This window comes from Dermacentor albipictus, chromosome 9 (assembly GCF_038994185.2).
Source record: "Dermacentor albipictus isolate Rhodes 1998 colony chromosome 9, USDA_Dalb.pri_finalv2, whole genome shotgun sequence".
Classification (NCBI taxonomy): Eukaryota; Metazoa; Arthropoda; class Arachnida; order Ixodida; family Ixodidae; genus Dermacentor; species Dermacentor albipictus.
In genome coordinates, this window is record NC_091829.1 from 42439803 (window position 1) to 42466224 (window position 26422).

The 26422-nt window shown below is 44.5% G+C and overlaps 1 protein-coding gene across 9 annotated transcripts in view; it reads right to left on the reverse strand.

The window, feature by feature from the left end:
* LOC139049730 (splicing regulator ARVCF-like) overlaps nt 1-26422 on the reverse strand; it is a 137118-nt gene that overhangs the window by 29309 nt on the left and 81387 nt on the right. For 7 of the 9 annotated variants that reach the window (XM_070525518.1, XM_070525512.1, XM_070525513.1 and 4 more), the window contains 9 exons: nt 20023-20094; nt 14376-14536; nt 11274-11348; nt 9181-9225; nt 7883-8063; nt 7165-7345; nt 4615-4968; nt 3086-3370; nt 187-331 (listed from right to left, as the gene is read on the reverse strand). In XM_070525518.1, the coding sequence (XP_070381619.1) occupies nt 187-331; nt 3086-3370; nt 4615-4968; nt 7165-7345; nt 7883-8063; nt 9181-9225; nt 11274-11348; nt 14376-14392 (1283 nt within the window). In that variant the 5' untranslated portion in view covers nt 14393-14536; nt 20023-20094. The remainder of the gene's footprint in view (nt 1-186; nt 332-3085; nt 3371-4614; nt 4969-7164; nt 7346-7882; nt 8064-9180; nt 9226-11273; nt 11349-14375; nt 14537-20022; nt 20095-26422) is intronic. The other 2 variants (XM_070525514.1, XM_070525515.1) reach the window with 2 other exon arrangements.

The window sequence follows — 26422 nt, forward strand, 5'->3', positions numbered from 1 at the left end:
CCTTTCGTAGCATGAAATGTGGCATGACACCTCATTAGAGCAATCAACATTTGGCCTGCTGGCTTCAACCTGCGCTTGCTGAAAGCGACCGTTCCAGAATGCAGACCCGAATGCTGCGAGAAAGAACGTACAGTCCTACGAGGGCTTCATGTGCCCTTTGGTGCAGACAATCACAAAAGTACGTACCTCGTTTTCTGCTTCATGCCATTGTCCATGTAACAGAGGTGCTGGAGGTAGGCAGCCGCATTGGCACGCACCACACTGTTGGGGTGGCCCAGGAACTCTATGACCTCGTGCAGGTCAGGGTCTCGCCACCGCACGTCCCCGCCACCTGAGAATGTGGAGAGACAATCAGGTACAAGAAAAACAGCCACTGGACAAGGACTTTCACATCTCTAGGCCTCTCAAGAAGGTGTTGATAGGTTCAGAGGTGTCATTCAGACATTCAGGTGAAGGTCGCCATCTGTCAGTGTTTTCTGAAAGCCAACCTTTGAAATCTTACATGGACGGCATTTGTAGATTGATTCGCACAATAAGACAAATGTCTGACCATACATAGAGACTTCTAAAGAAAGAAGAATTCCGTGATACCCATCGTGGATGCCTGTATATATTGTATTTAGTGCAGTTAAAGGGAAGCTAAAGAAATATATTAAGTCGTACTAGACTGATAGACCACTCAACTAGAAGTCTATTGTTTTCTGTGTGCCAATACACTGTATTTTTTCCCATTTAACCCATCACTGCATATAAGCTGCACCCCCAATTACAACAGCCTGGAAAGAGAAAAAAAAAATCCGCTCATATAATCCGTGGAAATAACTGTGTACAACAACGCCCAGATGTTTGCAAAAACAGTCTCCATTTGCAGATGCATGACTCATTCACATCGTATCTTCGGCGATGCTGACAAAGCTGTATTCTCACGCTGGACTTTGTTGCGGATGAATCAGTCGTGAATGTGTCGTGAATCGGATCACTTCCCAGCTGGAATTCACACAACAGCGGATGACAGCGTAGACGGAGCAACCCTCACATGGGCAGCGGTGATGGAGCAAACGCGACCGAACTGAAAATCCTGCCAATGATTTGGCTCATTGCCGTATCGCGAACTGCTTTGCATGAACAGGGGTAGTGCCATGGGAACAGGTGACATACGATTTTTCCGGCGCCGCATGCACACTTCGCTAACTACCTACTAAACGTAAAATGGCAGTCCATAAAAGGGGGGAGAAAGGGTGACCATGAAGAAGGGAAGAAGGGAGCTTGTACACAGAGAAGCGGAGAGAGAGGGTGGGGTTCCCTAGGAAATAACGAAACTTTGAATGGCAGAGAACCTCGCCTTGAGGAGTGGCTTCATGACCGCGTGGTGTGTGCTGCCACACTAAAAGGCGAAATTCACATATAACTCACACCCCAACTATACCATCCACTTTACTGAAATTTCGGTGCCCGTTATACACGAAAAAATGTCGTACAGTGGAACCTCCACAAGCGAAAATTACTTAAATGGAACTGCTGCTTAAATGGAAACCATCCTCATGGTTGGTCGGTTTTGAATTCATGCAATAATCTCTGCAGCGTCTCTCAGTAAATGGAACTCCTGATAAACGGAACCAATTTCCCTGGTTGCTTGAGGTTCCCTTTGAAGAGAGTAAACTGTATATCAATTCGTTACATAAAAAAATTGCTGCTGGAGGTCCTGTACCTGCTCTTTAATTTTAACTGTGCGAGCCAAAACGGACGAGCTGACATGATCACCACGTGACCTCCAGATTTTCATATTTCCCTATTCACTGCTTCACAAAGTAGAGCAATAATGCTGATCTCTGTGAGCAATAATGGTGCCCTACCTGTAGATGAACCAGCACAGAATTTAGTCTCTTTAAATACAATTCTTCCTTTCTCAGATGCTGTCAGCAAACAGGTTTCATTTGATCAACCCTCATACATGAATCTGTCTAAACTTTGTTCTTCTGGCTTCAAGCAACTTTTTAACAAAATGTGCCTTATGCGTGCGACAAGTTGCAATGATTATATGCATGCGTGCAGAAACTTATTGCTCTCATACATTTAGAAGTGTATGACTGCTTGGAAATTCAGAAAGATAAAGCATTATAAACAAAGCCACAAGAACGTTTGAATTCACGAGCACAAATATTACACAAATCCATGTGCAGTCAAACGAAGTTGTACTTGCAGTGAACAACCATGCGTGAATGGATGTGTAACCAACGCTGCAATTTGGCATGACACATTTCCACCACATCCGTAAATAGCACAGTTGGAAAGTGCTTGTCTCTGTGGCAAGGTGAAAAATGCATACGGAATGTCTGAGAAACGGGTGCCTACTGCACAAAGCAGGAGCCCGCGATAACATGAGAAACTGAGAAAGGTGGGCTAGTTGGTGGTCAATAGTTGAATGCATAATGAAACCGCGCAAACGACAACGGACGAAGTAGGAAACGCACTGTTTCCTTTTCCATCCATTGTTGTTTGCGCGGTTACATTATGGATAACAAGAGAGACAGAAAAACTGCAAACAGAGGAAAGAACCATGACAGTCTGCTTGTTGGAGCACACCGTATCCCAACTCTAATCAGAGATTTGCCTTCCGAGGTCACCCTTCCAATGCACACACATGCACACACACCACATTCGAGCAAGTGAATCTGTGGTGTCGGCAGACGTCGTCTGCTCAAGGATACCGTTGTAGCTTGTTTAAGGGGCAGCACGGCATGTAATTCGACCAGTATTGAGCAATTACTGCTGCAAAAATGTCCGTCACTTCTGTTCCTTGACATTATTGAACGAAATGTAAATTTACAAAATATGGGATCGCTATTTTTCTGCACTACCCCCATAATCGAGCATGTAAATGATGGACACATGCTTGCCACGTCATCTGACATGCTGTGACGAAAACTGAATTTCCTCCTCGCCCAACCGTGCCCCTATCCAACTTTCTGTACATCTAGCACTCACACAAAATGAGGACTAAGTGCCCAGGACATGTAAAGGTCATGCAAAGAGCATGTACTTTGCATGTGGTGAGAAAACATCAATGGTGAACGGGAATGCAGACCTCTGGGGTCAGAACCATCAAGAGGGGGTCCCACGTAAGGTGGCCTGGGGGGAAGCTGCCCCTCCAGGGGTGGGGGTGCAGGGCTGGCCTCTTCCTCCTCCTCCTCGAAGAGGGCTCGCGGGGGAGCTGCCCCGTAGGGGCCCCTCGCTCCACCTGGGGGACCCGCCTGGTGTTCGTCATAGCTTGGCCGGCGGTCGAGATACCCCTGCGGCGGGGGTGCACCTTCGTAGCCCGGGCTGTAGCCGGGGGAGCTCGCACCGGGCGCACCCAAGTAGCCATAGGTGCCTGCACAGGTTGGTTATTGTCGTGGTTATCACTGCTAGCCAGAAGATGCTAAACTGCAGGGTGATGACATAGAAAGGAATGCAGTGCAGGCATCTGTAGGGCGTTTCGCAGCACTTCATTCAACACAGGGAATTATTAATGACAGGTGGTGCCAATTTGTCATTGTTGGTGGAATAGCGTGCGATGCGTCTATGGCTGCACGAAGTCTTTGCTACTGTCAAGAGAATAGCAACAACATATATAGCCACGCTTTTCCTTCTTTCCTATGCTTTGTAGCCAAAATTAACCATTTGCGTCACGGACTACATCAGGTGCAGCAGCGCTGTGAAATCAAGCATTTTCTCACCAAACTTTTTGCCTGCTTTTGAAAAGCCTTCAAGTAGTGACCGCAGTAGTATCACGTCATCGCGAGGCTGTGGTATGCAACCGTCAATATATGTGGAAGACTTGCACAATCATGCGAGCGTGACACTGTGTGCAATGATGCAAAATTACTAAACTATATCAGTATGAGAAACATACCAAACAGATACCATTGGAGCCAGCAAAAACAATTCATACATGGAAATGCAAGTCCAGAATTAATCAGTGCAAAGCCGTTGTTTCTTTTGTTTCATTGCAACCACAGTTCATTCATGAAACTGTTAGGCAGCATTGAATGTTTGTAGAGACAAAACAATGTTTCTAAAAGCTTCAAAGTGACATATATATTACCATTAAAGCTACAAGTTGAAAGGATTGACCATATCGCTTGCCATGCTCTTGCAACATCAATGTTTGTAGGCCTCGATTATGTCTACTTGATTGTGCATGCTTCAACAAAAATAGGTGCAAAATACACAAGACATTTTTGCGCACATCGTCCTTTTCTTAAAAAGAAAGTAAAGGCCTGTGTGCCATGTGCGTGCCTTTCAGGTATTTAAACAAGGCTTGAGAGCTGGACAAGTAGTGTTCTTTTACTGGAAGACTTGAAACACGAAGAAAAAAAAACAGGGACAAAAGGACGGACACGGTGTCCTTGCTTTCATCCCTGCATTTTCCTTAGCGCCTAAAGTGTACAAGTGATGGCAGATATCTCTTGGCAAAAAGACGCAAAAGAATTGCTGTCCAAGAAAATGATATAAACCGAATGCCATCAAATTGGAAGATTTTTGATGATTTCCACTAGAGTGGCCAAACTGGGAAGCCTTATTAGCTGGAAACATATTAACAATGTTCCGCCTGAAGAGTAAAGCGCTTCTCACCGTAGCGATCCGGATGAGGCGCCGGTGAAGGTGTACTCCTGTAGCAGTCCGGTGCGTAATCCACGCCGCCCCTCGGAGGCTGAGGGTCAAGTTCATCATAACCCGAATGTCCATGGGTGTAACCGTCAGGGGCGACCATGAGGGGCGACATCATACTTCGAGACGATGCGGCCTGGGGCACAGCCATATGCGAGGGAGGCAGGGGTGACTCCGACGTGACCGAAGGAGGGGTTGGCGCTTGTCCGGGGTAGCCGCCATAGTCGTAGTCGCGCAAATAGGAGCCGTATGTGGCATAGTCCTGGGGATAGGCGGCGTGTGGAGGCGCTACCTGACTGGCTGGACTAGGGGGCTCGCCTGCAATAACAAGCGAAGTATTGGCGTTTCCTTAGCTGCACGAAGCCACAGCCACCTCTCAGATAATTTACAGTAATAAGACAAATGGTGGTACCCATAAAGCCTTTGGGGCAGGCACTCCAGCCCACACGTGAGTACAGTCATCACCAAATGTTAACGGACTACAAGATCTGTGAATACCCTCAATTTTTTTTACTGTAGCCAGTGAAATTACACAATGTGATTTTGTTTGTCCATACTGGTACAGGCAAGGAATCCTGATATTACATTGTATGCCCAGGCTACGGATATATATTCAGCTTTTCTCTCAGATTCCTCAGTCCATAAGCTTTTGACACCACCTGTACGTAAGAGGGAATAAGATGACCCCATCGCCCCCTCAACACACACACACACACACACGAATGAAAAAGAAACAAAATACACTCAGCATGTTAGTTCAGGGCACAAACCTTTGTGATTTTTCACATGTTTTAATTGGCTGAGGTTGATAAAGTATGGACCAAAACATAATTTTGATTTATTATACAAAGAGAAGTACACACAATAGTATACTCAGGGGTCCTTGGTTTTGGATTTATTGTTCAAATACCTGACAGAAATTGGTCAAATAGGAAAGCTTTAAAAATTGCATCCTTCCTATACAAAAGCCTAAATTTACCCGCCATGCCACCTGTAAAAATTAGTATCAGGTCCACTTGGACATTTCATATTTTTATCCTTTTTTTTTCTCCCGCTCTTTTCTAGAATCTTTTAATCCCATTCCCCATCCCTATACAGAGTAGCATGCCAGCGGTTATATACGCGCCGGCGAAATTCTCTGTTTTTCTAATAAAGAGCCCTCTCTCTCTCTCTCAGGGGTCCTTGTATGCTTTGTATGCTTGTAGCTGCCTCTATTTGCACTTACTATACAGGTTGTGCCAACTAACTTTAGCCAGAATTTAAAAATATGCAGATGCCACGTAGCTGGACAGAACCAAGGTAATGTTGTTTGCCGTTGAGTGGAGATACAAAATTTTGTTTATTCCACATCATTAGGTAATTAGTCAATTAATTAATCAACTTCTCAAACATTATAATTAGATGAAAGGTGTCAATGAGAGAATTGTAGAGAAACATGAAAAACTTCCAATACAGCTTTCCGTTGCTCAATACGTGCTACATGAAAGTGTTTTTCCAAGCATGAAAGAAGCCTGCAAATACATGCAAAGTGCCTCGAGTGACTAGTCGTGTGCCAATTTTGTGTGCATTTGCGGGCTTCTCTCACGTTCGGAAAAACTGGGTTTAGTTCTAGTAGTAACACAAATACCCAAGAAAGCGGATGGGGGAACGGTGCCGGGGTAGCTCAAATTGAATATTTGGGGTTTTACGTGCCAAAACCACTTTCTGATTATGAGGCACGCCGTAGTGGAGGACTCCGGAAATTTTGACCACCTGGGGTTCTTTAACGTGCACCTAAATCTAAGCACATGGGTGTTTTTTCGCATTTCGCCCCCATCGAAATGCGGCCGCCGTGGCCGGGATTCGATCCCGCGACCTCGTGCTCAGCAGCCCAACACCATAGCCACTGAGCAACCACGGCGGGTCCGGGGTAGCTCAAGTGGTAGAGCATCACATGCGAAATGTGAAGGTTGTCGGTTCGGTCCCCACCAGTGACAAGTTGTTTTTTCATCCACTTTCATTTCCATTAATTTATCGTTTCATTGTTTCATTTATTCAGCACAAGTAATTTCCCCTATGTTGTCTTTGGTGTCAGTGTTTGTTGGCTTCTTATGATACGACTACTAAAGAAAGCGGGCCCCTCAGTTAATCCCTTTCCTTCTTGTTAATACTTGCTTAGTTACTTTAGTCAGGCAAGTTATTATTCAGTGAATAATATTCTTTGTTTAGTTAGATAACTTCGTTAATTAGTTGGTTAGCTTTGGCTTCGGCCATTTTTACCACAAACATGTGGACAAACCAATCTTCAAAGGAAAGAAGAAAGCTTAAATAGTCATTATGGCATGGCAGCAGATACCTTAATACGCTACAACAGGGCAGTGTACCACAAAAATGCAATTTTTTAGGGACCTCCTCCGAACTACTTTCCTATGACACATGACTCGAACAACATCAACAGTCAAGCTGCTGAAAACAACAATCAAGGTAGGCTAATCACAGACCAAAGAAAACCATGCCTCAAAGAGGACAACCTACCCGTATCGTAGCTGCCGTAGCCATGGGAGTTGTCAGTGGCGCCTGTGTAGGGATATGTGACGTAGTCGGAGCCTGCCATGGGCATGCCGTGCGTTCCGTACGGGTTGTAGTCCAGCGGTTGACCGTCAGGACCCACGTGGCGGACTTCCCTCGTCTTTATGACCTTTGTGACCGTCTTGACCTGCAAAGAAAGCAGAAGGACAGCTTGTTTCACTCTGTGAGAAAAACAGATTATGCAGACAGTCCCAAGGTGTAAAATCCTTCACTGAGGGGGGGGAAAAAAAAAAAGGACTTGCATGGTTGCGTGCCTTCCAGCACCAATGTCGCACATTTAGACATGAACGCATCTCACAGCATTAGCTGTCTAGGTTCTTCCTGCAATGGATTCCCCAACATAGCAACCACCCACATAATCCACAGCACTGAGTAAAAAAACTGTGCCCTGGCAAGCGGTTAGAATTGTACTTTTAAAGTTAGAGGTGCAATTGTTGGCAGGTCAGTAACTAGCGTCGTAAAGTGGTGGTTTGAAGAAATTGACCAGTACGCAAGTATGCCCATGACGCTTAGTGAAATATATATATATTTTTTTGCTCTTAGACAAAGGTGGGCCTTTGTGAGTAAATATGGCAGCTTGATGCATTCGTTAGACTGGAGTGCACCTGAGCACACTTCGTCGTGGCACTTAATGGTTTAGACAACGCAATGCAGTGTACGGCACCTGTTGCGTCTTGGTCTGCTGCGTTGTTCGGCTGACGAGCTGGGAATTCTCGCCCGGCACCGCCAGCTTGGATGAGTTTGGCGAGTGCTCGCCATCGCCCACTTGGTGACCGTTGGTCGACGTTGTACTGTGGTAGTTCATCGAGTAGGACTCCTGCACCTGCGGTGAGCTGCCATCTTGCCTGGAAAGGAAGCAAACAACAAGTTGCTTATTTTACACTAGGCAGACTGCAGCGCAGGAAACCGAATTCCTTTTGGTCGCTTATTTCAGTGTTGAGACAAGGATGTTTGTAAGAGGCAGGCAAAAGTCTAAAGGTGCCGAGTCACGAGACAATTTGCAGGGGACTGCGCACCCAAGCTTGATTTGGCTATACACTGCACTCATCAACATCTGCTGTGACCTTATAACAATGGCATAATTCCATAAAGCTGCAGTACTTTCCTCTCATAAATGAACACAGCAGTAGTGTGCACACAGCTTCTGTCTGGGTTTCCTTCCATGGTAACGAGGTACAATGACTCTTTCTTTCTGCACAGCATATTACAGATTCTTTACCTGGTTCAGTCTGTTCTACTTAGCTAACCTAACTAACTATAACTTCTTGCAGCCGTCATCTGCCCCGCGTACACTTTAGAAATAAAGGAACAGATTGTGCAGGGCACAGAATTGAGCCAAGAAGTACACGTTAATGTCACGTGGGAACTGCACAGAGAACAAGGATGCTCACAGTGCATATCTTGCTCATTCTGTTCTCGATGAAGTTCAAATGTAATGCAACTGCCCTGACATGTACATATGTAAATCAAGAACACATACAGTTCATCTCATTAACCATATGGTGTCGGTAAGTGCATAAATGACAAGATTTTGCTGCAATAACAGCAGTTCGTGCCCTCAAGTTCTTGACAAGAAACAACAAATATTTACCATACTCCACTGCGCGCACAAAGCACACTGTTAGTCAGAACACCGCACAAATTTTCAAATGTTCAGCAGCCACAACTTTTCACCGAAACTATCAAGTGCAGCACGGTAACAGGCAACATGACAGCTATGTGCAAGCATGCCTCTTCTATTAAACGTACATTCATAAATTACAATAGAAGTACTGAAGTATTTAACAAAACCATTGGATGCACCATCAGGCACTAAAGTGTGGTATGAGAATTAAGAGCAACACACGATCATACATGCAGGTATGCCCACTGCCAAGCGCGTGAGCAATGACTCAAGCTTCAAAAGTACATTCACCACAGACACATACACAAACAGGTACACTCCAACTGTTTCAAACTTACATGTAGCGATGATACTCTGTAGTTGTTTGATCAGGATAGTAGCGCCTACATAGAGTAAAATTTGACAGAAACATTATGTAACAGACACTTTTTACCAAACACACATTCTGGGAACACGCTATTTGAAGTCATGAGCAAAAAAACACCGCACTGCAAATCTGACGGTAACATCAATTCTGACAGTTATTAGACCAGATGCCTCTAAATTCAATCATGGTAACTGCAGGCTAAAGATGAATACCATATTAATGCAATAGCAAAAGAAAACACAGTAAATTCAGAGTTGCCTCTGTAAACACACTTCAACTGCAAATGTAAATTTAAGTGCAACTTAAGTTTCACAATGGGTGAGCTAGCCAACTGTTTTATGAGGGTACCGCAATGTGCATTCATGAGGAATGTTGAGTGTTATGGGTCAAAATGTCTTAACACAAAATGAACCATTTTCAAAGGTGTCCTTCAAATGCTCTCTGCACCGACACATTTACGTCAGCTATCTTTTTCCAAACTCAAATAAGATTTAGAACAAGTGCACCACTCAAAATGCTGCTGATTGGCTGCCAGATAGTGAAAATGCGACTGCTAACACGCAGGCACGAGATGTAATGTAGCAAGGGTCCCTGACGCCAACGTTTTTTGATGTTCTCTTTGCTATTTGCTTTCTTTCTTCGACAAGTGCTCACTAATTCAGTATGTTAGCACAGAGTAAGAAAACTGTATTAGATACTTAGTTATGATGTCACTTGCAACAGTACGTTTCATTTTTAGCTGCTAGAAGAATGCAGTCTAACATAACCTCCAAGGGACACCTCAATAGCGTTGTCATTGTAGTATAACGCTCACTTTTGTTTCGCAACTTACAGAATGAAAAATGACACATAAACGCATGCAACATTACATCGTTTAGGAGACCTCTGTGCAATGCCAGGCCACTGTGGTTGACCTTGATAACATTAGGCAGCCACGCAATTTTAGACACAAATTGTTACGCTTTAGGCAACACTGCTCTCGATATACTGTGCAATGAATTAGAGCCCACAAGTCATTTAATAACGAGAACACCATAGCTTAACTTCATGCCAGGGCTCTTTTATATACGTACAACACCATGTAGGAGAGACATAGGCAGCCACTGAGGTGTGTGTTTGCGCATGCAAGAAGAGCAAAAGCACAAAAGCAAAGGAACATGCACGCAGAGTCAGGTGACAGTGTCTTCACTCTTGCCTAAAACAAAGTAATGTGAAAGAGACTCTGATTTTCAGTGCCTCTCCAGCCGTGCCACGCTATTCCGGTTTGCAACTGTCTCACAAGCCGGAATGCATTTAAAACTTGGTGGGTGTCCAATGTGGCACGCAAATCGTTTAATGCTAGCATAAAGATATATCTAAAAGAACTGAAGCAAGTTCATAAACAGAAGAGCAGCAGACAAAACCTGTACAATCAGATGCTCTCAGCTGCCACAATGCCTGGTAAGCCCAAATGAGAAAACTCTGCCGAAACTTTTGCAAGTGTAGCTAAAGCTCCGGGGCACACCTCATTGCCTGCCTTCTTGTTACTGTCAGTAAAAAGACAAGCTGTTGGCTACCTATTGTGCTCTTTACTATTACTTTGCTTTAAAAGAATCTACAACATACAAAGTTGTTTCCGCATTGAGTATTTGGTTTCCGAATTGGACTACAACAAACCCAAGAGATATGCAGACAAGTTCCCTAAATGAATGGTCCCCATTCCTCTTCCCGTTTTCTTTTATCCCATGCTAACTGTTCCTTTGTGCTTGTACATGCGACTTTATGTCAACAATAAAGTTCAGCTGCTAGTGCAGCTTTCGTCCTGTGTATGCCTTGCATCTTATCTGGCATGTGCATGTTTTTCAATCGATTTTGTCTTAGGTGCCCATGTAGAAAGTTGGCCGGCGCTTAGCTTCGATGCAGTATTTTGCTTGCACTGTTAATCTGCCTTAATTTTTTACTACAGGTAAAACCCATCACATGGATGAGAAACTTGCTGACTCAATAGAGACCTTGTCTTAGGCAAGAGCGAAGACACTCTCACGGACCGCGAGAGGTTGCGGGTTCGGCAGTGACGACACCAACCTCTGCACTTTCTCGACGAGCTCAGTGCGCACAAGGTGCTCTTCCTCTTTGGATTCCGTCTTTCGGTTAATGATGCTGTGGCCAGGAAAGACAAGGCAGGGGGTGATTGCAGGAGACGATGGTAACGGGGCAGGAGAGCAAAGCAGAGGGCAGGAGGAAGGAGGTGTGAAAGCGTGAGCGATGTCACAACCAGGAAAGTGACAAAGAGGAGCGATCAGGTGGCGGCACACAAGAAGAAGCAAGGTTGCAGAGTGAGAAGCGTGAGCTGTGCCAACTCTGTTCGATATTTTTTTATGGCTTAATGGCTATTACCATGATGGGAGCTGGGCCCCATATTCTAGAACATTTCAACACTCAACACTCCAAGTAGACACAAGAGAGTGCTCCCCCTCTTCTAAAGTGGTTACTGATTTCAGTGGCACTTCCCGGCAGCTTTAGAGCAATACTTTTGTAGCCTCGCCTTTGTGGTAAACACAAAGCACCAGGCTGGTGATGTGCTTCTCAGACAACTGGGCATTGTAGGAGTCATCGAGGAGCGTTTCTGAAGCGCAGCATCTTGTTTGGTAAAGGGGTGGCACTGTGCTCTACTGCTTGGTGGAAAGTCAAAGAAAAGTTTTGAGTCAAGGCTTGTTTGAGAACATGAAAGTAAGCCTTCAAATTCATTTGACATTGTGCAGTGATTCTAGAAAGCAAACAGCAATGCTGCTCATTCACTGAAGTAGTCACCACTCTTTGATACCATTACTCTGTAATACCGACTTATATCTCATGACCAAGCACTCTCAGCATCTACTCGAAAGCACTGCAGTAAAGACCTTAATGCATCATGATTAGAGGAATTGTGGAATGTTAATAAAATTACTACAGTTGAGGGGGGTAGCACTGTCGTATTCTCTGTGGTGCCGATTGCTAGAGAATTGTTTGAGTATGCCCTCTATGACTCTCTTTTTCTTGCAGGCTTCCACAGTAAGCTGTCAGTGAAATTAGGGCAGCCTACACCTTAGCCTTGCATGCAAAGCCACAAGCAATTAACTGCTGTGGCTGACAGTCACAAAAAGGCGTTGACTGATAGCTGCCCCTGATACTGCTCACAGCTCTGGTTTAACACCAGGCTATTCCCTCTTGCAACTAGTAGATGCCACACATATACTGCACCACCACTGTTCTGCCACTGGGTCTACACTGTGGCCTTCCAGTCACCTCAGAGTCAATTCACACCAGCCACACAAAAGCTGTACAAGCTACACTCCATTCCATACACAGCAGGCAATGCTACGAAGGCTAGAGTGACTTATCTTGCTGCTTGCATACTTAATTATGTTAAAAAATATGATGTAATTATTACACGGAAGACATCACAGATGTGAACCTGTTTACCGCCGAACAAGCAGACTCGCCTACTTCTGCAACCGGCAGCTACAGTGCACCGCTAGCGACCAAAACACAGTAGGTTGCCTACTGCAAGCACAAACGTGCACAAATGTGATTCGATGCAACATTATGTCCAGAAGTCATAGTTATAATATGTGAAGTAGTTATTCTGTAGAAGGAACTGCAAACCAAAAGCAAGTGCACTGCGAAAGGCACAGAGGGACACTTCTATGACCACACTACTTGGGTGTCCTCCACAACATTGCCTGTGAAGTGTGAAATGGGTTGTAGAAAAACATAACCCATCATCTAGCAATATGTATGGCAAGTTGAAAGCTCAGTCAGTCACTTCCCCCTAGTGTACTTTAACAGAAATGTTGCCAATTTTACCTGCCAACAAATGCCCAAGCTATGTTGAATGCTGACATGGCCGCCCTGTTAGCTCAAAAGTAACATACCATCAGTTCCCTACTGGCATTCACAAAATTAGAGATTAACATATGAAAAAAGGCATCTCTATGTGAGCAATATCCAGTGAGTGATTCTCAGTCATATGCCACTTTCACACATCATTGTCATTTTACTATCCATATGCTGGGCACTGCTTAGCGAGCACAAGCTTGCATACGCCACAAAAAATATCAATGAAAAGACAAAAATTGATTCCAAAGCTAAGTGTTTGCACAAGCTGTTGCCATGGCAGAAACTGAAAGTCAGGCTTCAAAGACAGTAAACTCAGAAAGACTGAGTGTTACACATATACCTGACACTAAGGAAACCAAGCCTGCGCAAGCATTGCAAATGACAGCAATTAGGTGTTCTGATGTTCCAGAGCAGCGAATGCCTCTAGTGCAAAGGATCCTGTCGTGTTCCTTAAGTCAAGGACACCCTTTGCTTTCGAAATTACGACATGGTGTGCTGGAGATGCAAAGGCAGGAATGATGACTGAACAAATGTACAGTGGGTAGATATTAAATAGCTGATGCCATAAATGAACTATAACAACAGTAGGCTTGGAAGCTTGATACTTTCGTTAAAATGCCTCTGTCATCAACTGTGAAATAACAATTTGCACGCCCTTCTCCATGTTCTCCCTGCCCGAGTCAACAAATGTTGACATTCAACCTTTTAGGCTAGACATGTTTAAAAAGCACAAGTGCAGGAAATATGAGGAAGGGCAATCATGCCATTATAGAGATACTCTTATACTGCAGAATATTGAAGCAGTAACTAAAGAATGACAAGGTATCCCAAGTGACGAGAGCATTACATCCCTTTTCCTAGCTGGAAAAGAATGCTCATTACTGAATCTGATTAAGTAAGGCAAGGCAGGCATCTCTGCTTGTTCCCACAAGCACCCATTAAGGCTCATACGCTGGTGCCTCATTTCAGATAAAGGTATCTGCTGGAGTAAGCCCTGGTGTGTGTCCTCTCTGTCCCCATCCACCTCTTATTTTCTTGCCCTTGAGCTTTTAAACAAGGTGGAATCACTTTTGCTGCGGATGTTCAAGCAAAATGAAAAATTAAAGGAAGCAGGTGCTTCCCCACAATAAAGACTTAGCGAGACTACTCAGGTGCTTAATGCAAAGCCACTGCTACGCACTCCTCTACGTCTTTCAACTTCCATGCACACGGGCATGCAAACAAGTTTCCCAGGCAACAAGCAGTTACTACTAAGTGGAGCGGGAATGCTGGTCCCACTGCAAGAGTGGACGCCACAGCACAACTCACAGGTGTGAGTCAGTCATCTTGGGCCGTGTCTCCCGGTCGTCACCTCCAAAGTTGCCAACCTGGGAAGGCGGGGGCCTCCAAGCGTACGGGGGCTCCTCGGCAGACCCACTCACCGAGACGCTAGACACGCTCACTGCGTCGTCCCGGTCCCTAAGTTTGATCTGCAGCAGGGAAGCGAAAATATGGAAGCAGAAGACGACGTTGTCAGCTGAAAACAGACGGCAGAAATGCACGCAAAAGAGATTTCGGGAGTTCTGTCCAACTTAAGTATCCAGCATAGATGAAAGGCCAACAGTACTATATACATGAATGAGAGTTCTTAACTGCTCGGAACAGCAGAGGGGCATCAAGGGGAAAAACTCAAGAGAGCTTGACAGGTTACTGAGCCCTAAACTTCTTGGCAGCAAATGCTTCAATAAGACAGCAAGTGCATGCTAGGCACAGAAAGAAATACACCAAACTCAATAAATAAGAAGAATGCAAATAAACAAAAATAAAACAACATACAAGCACTGAAAGTGAAACGAAGTATGCGTCAGTACAGTAGTAAAAATAACTAACTGAGGAAGTTGGCTTACACCAAATGCAAATAGCATGAACATCCGAGATCAATACATGCTGCCTAGCGATTCTGCAGATCTTTTTAGACAGCATATTGACATGACACCACAACCTCAATCACAGGAATCATTCCAGTTTATTGCATCAACCTTCAGTGTTGCAAGGAAATGGAATTATTTTCTATGATGCCTTAAATTCAAGAGATTGAAATTGCAAAACAGATGTGCTCAAGTGAATGTATGAAAATATGAGAAATGACACAGTTCAGAACAACAGCACACAAGGCCACATGCATTGCAGTCAAGTTAAACAAAGAGACGCTGATATGGTTTTGCCTCAAAATGAGAAGAGTTGAGTATACCACAGCAGCAGGAGGGCAATAAAATCTGAATTTGATGGCAGGAAGAAAATGGGTTTTATAGTGACTGAACTGTATATTTTCTTTAGATACGTACAGAGAAACGAAGTAAAGCTAAAGGCCAATTTGGCCTGATGGGACTTCACTACGAGGTAACACGCCTTAGGTGACATTAGAACACAAGAAGGAAATTTAGAAAACAGTGATATTCAATGCAACATGATACAAATACAAGGAGCAGCAAAAATACATACACATACACAAAAGTTACTGGTAACATCTCTGTGTGCGACATATACATACAAAAGAAGTGAAAAAGTAATAAAAGAAAGACAAAAGGAAGACCAGGCTTATAAATCCAAAGATGTAAGAATTTGAAAGTATTATATACATGATTTGCATGAGTATACGCATAAGCCAATAGACATCAATAGTAGCGCATACAAAGTAATATCGACTGCCTACATTAGTCCATCCACAAAGAGTTCTTTGATGTGGTGCTTGAATTTCGTTATCGAGAGGTAAACATTTATTTTTTCACCAAAAGGATTTAAAAGCAGAGACATGCAATATTTAGTCAGGGCTCTATCATACCCTGTCCTTGTGGCAGGTACCTGAAGTCGCTGTTTACGCAGTGAATATCTGAACGTAATTTCATGTGTTGGAGAAAAGTTAAGCTTGCCTTTGTGAATGTGAAGTACAGTGAAACCTCGTTAAACCGTAGTCGGCCGGAGCTCGGAAAAAGTACGTACTAAACGGTAGTACTGTTTAAGCGAAATAGCATGAGATCGCCCACTTACCTCCCGAAAACGGAACTCGGAGTGAGTGCGATGAAAGGGGAAAAAAACGTGCAGTATTTATTCACTTCGCGGGACGTAAGTGTTATTTTCGTTTGATGTCGCAGCGGCCTAGCACGACGACAGCGGCGGCCTCAAACTTGCTGAAGCTGCGTGCCAGCTTCTCAGCCAGCCCCCCTCCACTCGGCAAACACTCGCACGGCAGATTCCTCGTTGGCGTTACGTATTCTCCGTGCACGCGCGCAGTAGTTCTGCATAAGTCCCGGGGCGCCTTTTTCATTGCCGGGTGCCGGAGTTCGGAAAACTTTTCGTTTGGAATAGTTACGTTATCGCGCCCCTGTTCTCCTTGCGACGATCGCATTCATGAGGCTGACGTAACGCGCAGCTTCTGCCACTGTCGGGCCCGAATAGCCCGTGCTGTCGCTTTCCGTGTCGTCCTCATCACTGTCGCTAGTTGACACTTCGGCAACAACAGCGGCAACGATGGTGAAAAGTCGAACCTCGTAGCCGACATCTCTTCGCGGTCGCAGCAGCGCTGCCGAGCAACTTCGCATTCCACATGCCACACACTGTAGTCAACAGCAGATCCATGTCGCGGGCCCGCGCCGACTTCTTCGTGTCACGTTCGGTATCACGGACGATGTCTAATTTTTCGTCTATGCTGAGCACCCGGCGTCTTTTTTATCCTAGCTTCGGCATGACGCGAGTCCTCGCTTGCACGACGCCGCAACGCTCTCTGGCACGACGTCCATGCGGCGTCGAAATGATGTTGATGTTGATGCGGCTTCACGTGCAAACGCACAGGGCGCTTGGAGGCCGTTGTACCGATCTCGGAGGCTTGTTGTTCTGCCGGGCCGCCCGATGGAGACGACGCACCGCCGTGTTTGCGCGACGAAAAGTGGAAACGCTACGTTTTAACCGATGCGTACGCAATAAGCTGGTACGGTTTATGCGGATACAAAATACATTATGTTCAATGGCCGCTGAGTCGGGGAATTGACTTTACTACTTTTAAACCGAAACTACTGTTTAAGCGGGTACGGTTTAACGAGGTTTTACTGTAGTACTAGTTTATATTTGTAGACTTTTTGTATATTTGTATACAGTGTTTTTTAAGCAGAAGGTTGCTAGACATTTCCCTCAGGTCACCGTAATAGTTTTCAAATAGGTGGAGCAATTTATTTTCTGTAGAACTTCTAATTTGTTCAAGTTCTTTTCACTCTTACACCCTGCAAGCATGTTATAGGACATGTGCGAGTAAAAAAGAGCATGATATATTTTTTTTTCTCAGGCAAAGTGGTATGAATGGATTTAATTTAAATATGCACACAACAATATTGCCAAGTTCTGATGTTAGTCTGTCGACATAAGCATTCCAGGGCATATTTCCTTAGAACCATACCCTAAGAAATTTTAGTGTTTCAACCTGCTGCAGCTCCTGGTTCCTAAACACGATGCTAATATCGTCTCTGCACAGCTTGTTGATAGGCTTAAAAACTATGTACATACTTACTCTTAGCTACGTTAAGCATGAGCCTGTTTTGAAGCAGCCATTTCTCCAATTTTCATAGGTAGTCATTTACCTAAACCTCAAGGTGTATGAGTGACCTACCTATAAAAATATGTTAGTATCATATGCGTAAATGATTAGCTTACAGGAGTCTGGAATGTTACAAAGATCACTGATATAAATTATAAAGAAGTGTGGGCCTAGGATTGAGCCTTGTGGTACACCATGTTTTATAATAGACATAGGAGAGACCTCACTGCCAACCTTAACACATTGTTTCCTATTGGTGAGGTAAGTTTTTATTAGTTCTGATGCCACTCCTCTTATACCGTAATCCTGCAATTTTGAAACTTCAATAGCATGTATTAGTCAATTTTTTTTTGCCATGGTTAGCTTTAGATACCATTAAGGCAGACCTAAAAGCAAGACAAAAAAACACGCAATATACCACTGCACATGTCATATGGCGCAGTGCAAGGAACCCCGACAACAGCAACTTTATATGAAAATGGGACAGAGCTTTTAGATAGCTGGTGAGAAGCTTTGATATGCGTGTTTATAAAGGGTAAAATATTAGCTACACACTGTACAACAATGCAACATCATTTGATTGTCTACCTTTCCAATGTTATACCTTGCTTCAAGAAAGTCTGCTCTGAAATATATTTAGTGTTCGTATGTACAGGTGCTGTAAATTATTTATGTTAACACAGTCATTGTGAAGCTACGAATTGGGATGACTTGTATATGCTATGCATTCAACAATCACCAAGCATTACAGCTGAACAAAAAAATGTTGAACCTGTATACAAGAATTGATTACAAAAAAATTATAAATTGTTTAAAACACCTTCACAGCCTGGCTATTTATTAAGAAAGGTTGCTACAACAACTGTTCACATCCTGGCTATTTATTAAGAAAAGGTTGCTAGTATACTTTTCATTATCCTTGTTTTGCTGATAACATCGTGGTGCATATAAATCAAATTGTACAAGGTTAGCGTAAACATCAACAGATGTGTAGCAATCCCCAACACACTTGACAGCTATAACACTTCATTGAATCGCATCTACAATTAAGTTCTGCAGGGTTATGCTAAAAGAATCCCTCACCTCATTATGTCTCTCTCAGATTGTCCATGTTAATTTCTTAGAAACTACGAGAGTGATATACAAGATCCTCCTGTCTTTTGGCAAAACATGGAGATCATGCATCATAGAGACTGTATTACAAAGCTCACTACTGAAACATTTCATATTGCAAGACCTAATTGTGAATGCATTCGTGTCCCTTTAGCGCTTATCATTCAAAGAGTATCGGTATTTCAAAAGCATGTGTGTTCAATCAACACATCATAAAGTTCCATCACAGTACTTATATTCATATATGAAAAGTATCGCTGCTCATAGTTTGTTAGTTTTTGTGGATTCGTTGCTTTTTGTCACCTGCTCATACATACAAGCCATTGTCTTCTAAAAAAACTTCAGATGAGAGTATGATGCCATGTCCTGTACAGTTTTTCATTCTTTCTGGCATTCTCATTGCATTGAGCTTCATATTTCAGGCCCAGTTTGTTTTATTCTAAAGTCATAATTCATGGTATACATCTCTCACTGTTGGTTGTAATATGGCAACATGCTAAACTTGTTTAGCATTGAGACCGAGGCTGACAATTTCTCTACGTGAGCATCTTTTACATTGTCACCGCAACAGCAAATAATTATCTTTTAAATGCAAGAAGAATATGTGAAGCTTCCTTGCAGGCTATACAGCTGACCTTTAGGAACACAAGTTGTTGCAGGCACACCTGCAGAGGATCCTTCTTTTGCAGGTTTTCAAGAAAATCTCTCCTAATGGTATTGTGGGTACAACCAAAAAAGCATTCGATGTCTCCCATCTTGTCACATGAAGTGCAATTCGAAATATAAGTACACCCATCTAAATAACTATGCTGGTGTATGAGCAGATCATGTCCTTATTTGACTTACTGACCATAAATAATTCCAGGAAATGTTAACTCACCATCTTGCCTAAAGTTCCAAAACATACTCCTCCTCTACTCTAACAAACATTTTCTTTTCTTTTTTTTTTTAACCCCACCATCACAAGTTCACCCTTCTTGCAATTGTCTTTATCTATTTTTGCTGTTCTGTTATTTGTCTTGGCGTTGTCACATGAAGTGAAGTCCCTCAACTATGTAATGCCTCGGGGCCTTAAGGAGAAAATAAATTTAATGAAATGGTGATGCTTCCTCTCAACAAAACCGCATGGTTACAGATGGCCCATGTGACAGCATCCAAAGTTACCGAAAGAGAATACAGACACCTGCTTCATACCATCGTTCACGGTAACACAAGCATCACAGTAATGAACGTGACGGAATGCAACTATCAATGCAGATGAAGGTGATGTGGGCTCACTTTTTCGAGTTGTGTGGCAACAGTCTGGCGCTCCGCTTCCAGCTGCCTTGTGAGCAACTCAAACTGGGCCTCCTGCACCATGAAAGGACAAAAAAAGGGAATGCTAAATTTAGGACACTGCTCAATGCATCCATTCAGTGGCTTACACTAGAAGCCGTAGGGAGCACACATGCTAAGCATTTGTTGCTAAGCAAGCACGAACGCTAAGCTAGAGACAGACGACAGCACTACAAGAGTTTGCAGACTAAGGTATAGAATGGTTGCTACAGCAAAATACTTTACCGCTGTACTTGGAATCTGACCAAGCTGGAGCAACTGATCAGGATGCACATAGGTAAAGCAGAAATGAAAACAAAGCAAAAGGCCTTGACAATACATCAAACGAACTTTTTATGCACAACTACAGTGGTCGGTATGATATTCAACACACCATGCGGCATTAGAAATACTGCTATGTCTGAAGAATGTAATGGCAAAAAAAATGAAACAAACCTAACCCTTGTGTAACATACATGTATGGTAAAGGCACAGACAAGTGTCAAACACTGTGCGAATAGCTATTTGCAAAACAGACAAACAACTAAATTGGCCCTCCCTGCCACAAGCTTAGCTTATGGCTATGGTTCATGTTAACAAGCCATCGAACCTCATTGAAACTTACTGCTTTAGAACCTAGAAGCGTGGTCTAGTCAAAGAGGCATGGCCTCCAAGACTGTCAGAGCGGCATGTCTCTTGTCCTAGAGGCCATAGCCAAAGAAATGTATATATTTTTCTCGCATTCGTCAGCATCACCATTACGCTTCCCATTTGCACTACCAGAACATGCAATGGTATCTAGAAAACTGTCCATCTTATTGATCCACAATACTGGGTGTTTCCTTTAAGACTACAAAGAATTTTTAAAGACTGCCTGTGACACATTGCGTAGTTCTGGTTATTAAGCTGGACTACTCAAAGAGGTGGACACTACTTACATGAGGTATCTAAATACATAACTGAATAATTAATAAAAATTCACTAACTGGGCTTTTCATTAATTGCTCTACAGCACATCTTGTAACCAACAAATTGTATCTGGTGAGATTGCAAGGCATATCCACCTAGAAAAAATTCTAAGGATGGCATGAGGTTTCGAGATAAGCACCATGAAACTTACGGTAAAAAATGTGCTGTTACTTTACGTACTTTTTTAACAAAACGCTTTTTTTATAAATTGAGGCGCTAAAGGAACCCTCATGTATTTTGTCGTAATGAATATGAATTCCTCGAAACTGGTGTCATCCTGAAAATTTGTTCCAAGTGAATATGCTTTGCAAACTAACTGGCTACAATTTGTAAACTGCAATATGTGGCATAAAATAAATTATTATAATGTTAATCAGCGAATTCCTTTTATTAGTCAGTTATGTATTTTCATTTCTCGTGCGAATAATGTCTGCCACTTCAAGTAAACTCACTCAAGGACTACAATTATGCCACTGCTATAGCCAATTTTAAAAAATTCTGTACAATAAACATCTACAAAGATACGTGTTCAGGGGCTGTCAGTGCCCACTGTCGTCCATGCAAGCCTAAAACCTAGAAGTGTACAAATATTAACTTTTCCAAGTATAAATCGAATACTGAAAGGTCAAATCAAGACACATACATTTACAGCAAGAATATTACAGTATAATTCGGTACATTGCCTGGATGAGCAATGCAAACAGGACAGGTAGACTATCAGGAACAAAGGATGAATTTTACAAAGGATCAATTTTAAACACATCACTAACTGTCATTAAAATGAAACTGCACTAATAGAAGCACAGCAACTTCAGAGCCTGCTTGCAAAGAAGCATTTCAAAACAAACGGTTGTGAAAAAAAAAAAAAGATTAGTTGTGGAATGAGAAAAACTGCAAAGATGTCCGTTTCGACATGATTCATTGGGGGGAAAAAAAGAAAAAAAAAAGAATGACAGACTACACAGGAAAATTTCAGGTTCTAATGCATGTTTCCACTGTATAACCAAAAACAAAGCTCCCATTACCCATTTCGTTTCCACACTGCATCGAAACCATTACTGTTGTCTTGCTTCCGATAATTTGCTACACTGTTTAGTAGATGGAGAATCAATATCCTGAGTTTCACATTAGGTCGTTTTGAAATAATTGGTTAGTTTCGAATACTCACGCAACCGTACTACAAAACCGAAACGAAGGCACTCGCAGCAGTTACCAACGAAAGACTACAAAAACAAAGAAACTCATCGCCAGCAGCTTAGCAAAACAAAGTGTCTGAACGGGTAGTGGTTACTGACGTGAACTCCCAGCGCACCGGTAGCGGAAAGGAATTCCCCAGTGCCGGCAGGCTGCGCAAGACCGTGCAAGAAACGATGCCGTGCAACACCGGCGTTGCCAGGCGCTCGCGCGATTTGGCACCGAGAAAGTGTGGCCCACAGACTACATTCCTGCCTCTAAGCCCGGCCCACGGCGACAGGAAACATATTGTTACCATTCGATAAAGATTTACCTCCGCGGAGTACAGCGAGTGTGCGCGGGTTCGGTTGGTTTGGTAGGGTGCCTCTATGTCCTCCACGCCCGATCGAGAGGGAGGCCGTATCCTCCTCGCCCAACAGTCCTCCTCTCCCAAGCGGCGGGCGAGGAGGACATCGAGGCATCGGAGGTGATGAAAACGAGGGCATTTAACAAATTGTAGCATTGCCATTTGTTGGGCGTGTTGGTAAATTGAAAGCATTTAACAAGAACAATTTGCTGCACTAGCCTAGTGACGAGATTTTTTTTTCTTGGAAAGCAGTTTTTCTCGCGTACGCGCAGTGTATTCGTGCAAATGGCTCATTGCAGAAACGGCCTGCAGCGGCGGAAACGAACTGATCCAGGGACCAACGTGGTGGAAAACCGATTTTTACATTCTTTTTTAACATTTTCAAGAGAATTGAGAAGAAAAGGAAGAATAAGCCAGCAAAATATTCAATAAGAAAAAAAAAGAATGACGCGGCCCAGACGGATGTTCTTAGCCAACAAAAAACAACGCAGTGGGGGTTTAGCGACAAAAACGCAAAGATTCGGGGCACGCCAAGCCCCGGGGGAACACCAGGCGGGACCGAATTTGTCCACAAGGACGACAGAGAGGAACGCCATCGCGGCTTGCAAAGTCGCGTCAAGAAAAAACAGGGCGCCGGAAATGCGCACCAAGTCTCGCAAGATGACAACACCGCGAACAGGCCCGGCATGACAGGGGTATTACAGGGGTAAAACAACCGAGACGGTCGAACAACTGTTGCAGTAACAGTACTCGACAAGACAGACGCAGAAGGCACGGCATAAAACGATGTAGGAGATAGAGAGCGGGGGAAAAGCAAATTATCAAGAAATGTACGGCCGATGCTTCGGAAGGAAGAGATGCGGCACAACAAGGGAGTGTTGCGGCAAAGCCATACTCCCCTAGAGGGACGAAAAAAGAACGCGCCCGCAGAAAGACTGAACACTACCAAAAGAAGTGGCGAGTTAAAAACAATAAATAAATAAAAACGAAGAGAACTAGACAAGCCTTGCCGGTTGTTTCGTTTGGGGAGACCGAAACGCACGCCACATATGCGACAGGGACCCATCCGCGCAAAGGAAACAAGACAGCCGGAGAATAGTTTCGTGGCTTCGCTCAACGGTTCATCGTTAGTTCGGTGCACTGCTGCCAGTAGTGTTGCCGCCGATACTCGAGCATCAGTAAGTACGGCTGTAAGTGACGCGCTTCTCGAGCATTTAGGTCAGCACGAACGCCCTGGCACGAAAAGAAGAAGAAAAAAAGTAGGAAGCAACAAAAGGTTCATTTCCAATGGCCTGCGCTATATGATGATGCAGTTATAGTAAGACATCATGGCGCCAGCCGCACAGTGCAATTCCACCATATTGTCAAATTCCGCCACGTTGGCGTTTTGAGCCAATCAGAGAGACCGTAGCAGCCCCGTGAGCCAATCAGCGCTGACAAGGTGGCGGCTTCCGACAATATGGCGGAATCTGAGCGCCCAGAATAGCAGTCCCGGAGCTATAGCTCCGGTTTCCATCCGCCTAATGTTTGTAGAAATCGGAGCATCGAGGCAAGATTTCAAAGCTTCTCTAAGAGCTAACTGCCTGATTAAAGCGGAGTTATAAACGCTCAAAATCTTCAGGATATCTCGCTGCATTGATTCAGTGCGCCCATGTGTCCAAGTGACCAAACGGAACACGACGATCCAAATTTGATCCAGTTGTGGCAAGCTCTTTTGTGGATCTTGAACGAGGAGACATCGCGCGGCGCATGACCACCACCGCAATGCCCCGATGCCCAAGTTTTCCTAGATCGATGGCCACTAACGAGAGTTCGGAGCACCGTATGTAGGATCAAGTGGACTCGGTCACCCAGAGAGGTAAGCCATTTCACGCATATTTCGCGTTTTGTTTCTATATATATATCTCTCTTTTTGTCCCTCTCACATGTACGTAATTTATTTTCTAAGCGACTACCCGTTTTGAGCCGACACGTTTCTCGGCCGGTGTCAATTGAGACACCCAGCATATTTAGTTGCTCGGAGTTTTGAGCAGGAGTGCAACATACTATGAGATCGTAACCACTATTAGGCATCCTTGTCTTATCGGGACACATGGAGAAGAGGATACACAGGCCACACGCTATACATTACAAACACCGTGCAACCTTGAAGATGCCCGTGTGCAAATTATTTTCGAAATGAAAAAAAAAAAATGCTTTCCAGGACCCGCCGCCCGAGTTACCAGCCACTGCAAGTGCACACCGCCGCTGCGGGGTCGCAAAGATGGCGCATTTTCGCGCAACGACCAAAGTGGGCAAAACATAATGCCAGATGTACTCCCGCCCAAGACAGAACGGCGACGTCAACTAACTTCCGTCGTAAACATACACAATCACTGTTCGTATACATCTAGTCTCAGTGGCCGAGACGATCTCCAATTGTGTACATAATGTGTATGTGCGAACCTGCGCAGAGCCTCGAAGACCTCATTCAAAGGCGAAGTGCAGGTCTGCGCTTCCTTTCCTTTTCCTATTTCGATGGCACTCAGAAACGGAAAATGCGCGAAAGTTACGTGGGCGACGTATGCTGGAGTATTTGTAAAATCGAGAAGCTTGCCAAAAAAAAGTAAAAAAAATGACGTTATTACGCAGCTGCCGGCACGCCACACAATATAGGCAAATTGAATGCTCCCGCTCCTACCACAACGCAAAACAATTAAAAAAAGAAAGAAGAATGAGTCGAGATCCCACGCCTTCAGCTCTTTCAAGACAGTTTAAGTTGGCACTATATGACGGCGCGTGAGAGAACAAGCGCTTCAAAGCTGCCCGCGCCACGTCCCCCGCAGCACAGCCAACGCTGCACGCAATTAACGAAAACGCGGTTCCACCTCCCGCAGCGGCGCGGCTTGTCGCAGAAGCTTCCCGGTCGCGTCAAATCGGCGGCGCTATCGATCATTCATCGTCTTGCGCCCTTTCTCTCTCTCCCTCTCTCTCTATCCCCAGAAAAGGAGCGGTGACGTCGGTTCCCGCCTCTCCGCGGTTACTTATATATCCAAGGAAGTGACAATGAGCGAGATATAATAATAAAAAGAAGATAAACGATTTACAAAGGAAGCAGACGAAGCAAAATGCCAATGTGGAAACAGCCAACAAGAAAAAAACAAACAAACAAACAAAGAAACCGTTTGGCCGGACGTTCAACGCGCCGCGCCGGCGACGGTGTTGACGGGAGGTGAGGCAGAAGGGACCACTTCCGCGACCGAGGGTCGAAGCCGACGCCGTCACGCAATAAACACAAGCGCCTGTGCGTGCGTGTGTGCGTGCGTGTTTTGACGTCGGCGGTGGGCAACCCATCGGGCTGTCGTCACACGGCGCGGAAAACGGGATGGCATGCGCGAGAGAGAAGCCGCAAGCTGTGCGTCGAGAGAGACTTCAACGGCCCCGGGAGGACTCCGAAATTGCTGCGGGCGACGAAGTAAAAGCGGCGCTCTCTGGAGAGAGAGAGGGGGGGAGAGAGAGAGAGAGACCGTCGGAGTCGACGCGTAAATGAGTGTTGCGCCAGCGCACCTTTATATACTACGGCGTTGCGTGCGAGAGGGGACTCGGGGTCGTTGACACCCGCAAGGGCAGTAAGAGAGAGAAAATGCGAGCCACAGGAGGAAACTTGGCACGAAGAAAAGAAACGCGCGAGACTTCGTCATCCCGGTATATAAGGCGTCGGTTACATAAGCCAGCACTGCGCGCGACCGGGAGTCTCGGAACCGGCTGCACGAGTATACCGGAACCAGATCGGTAGCTACGTTTACGTGAACGCCGTAAAGACGGGTCGACTCAAGCGAACGAAGTGAGTTCACCTCCTGCAAGGGGTTAGGTAAA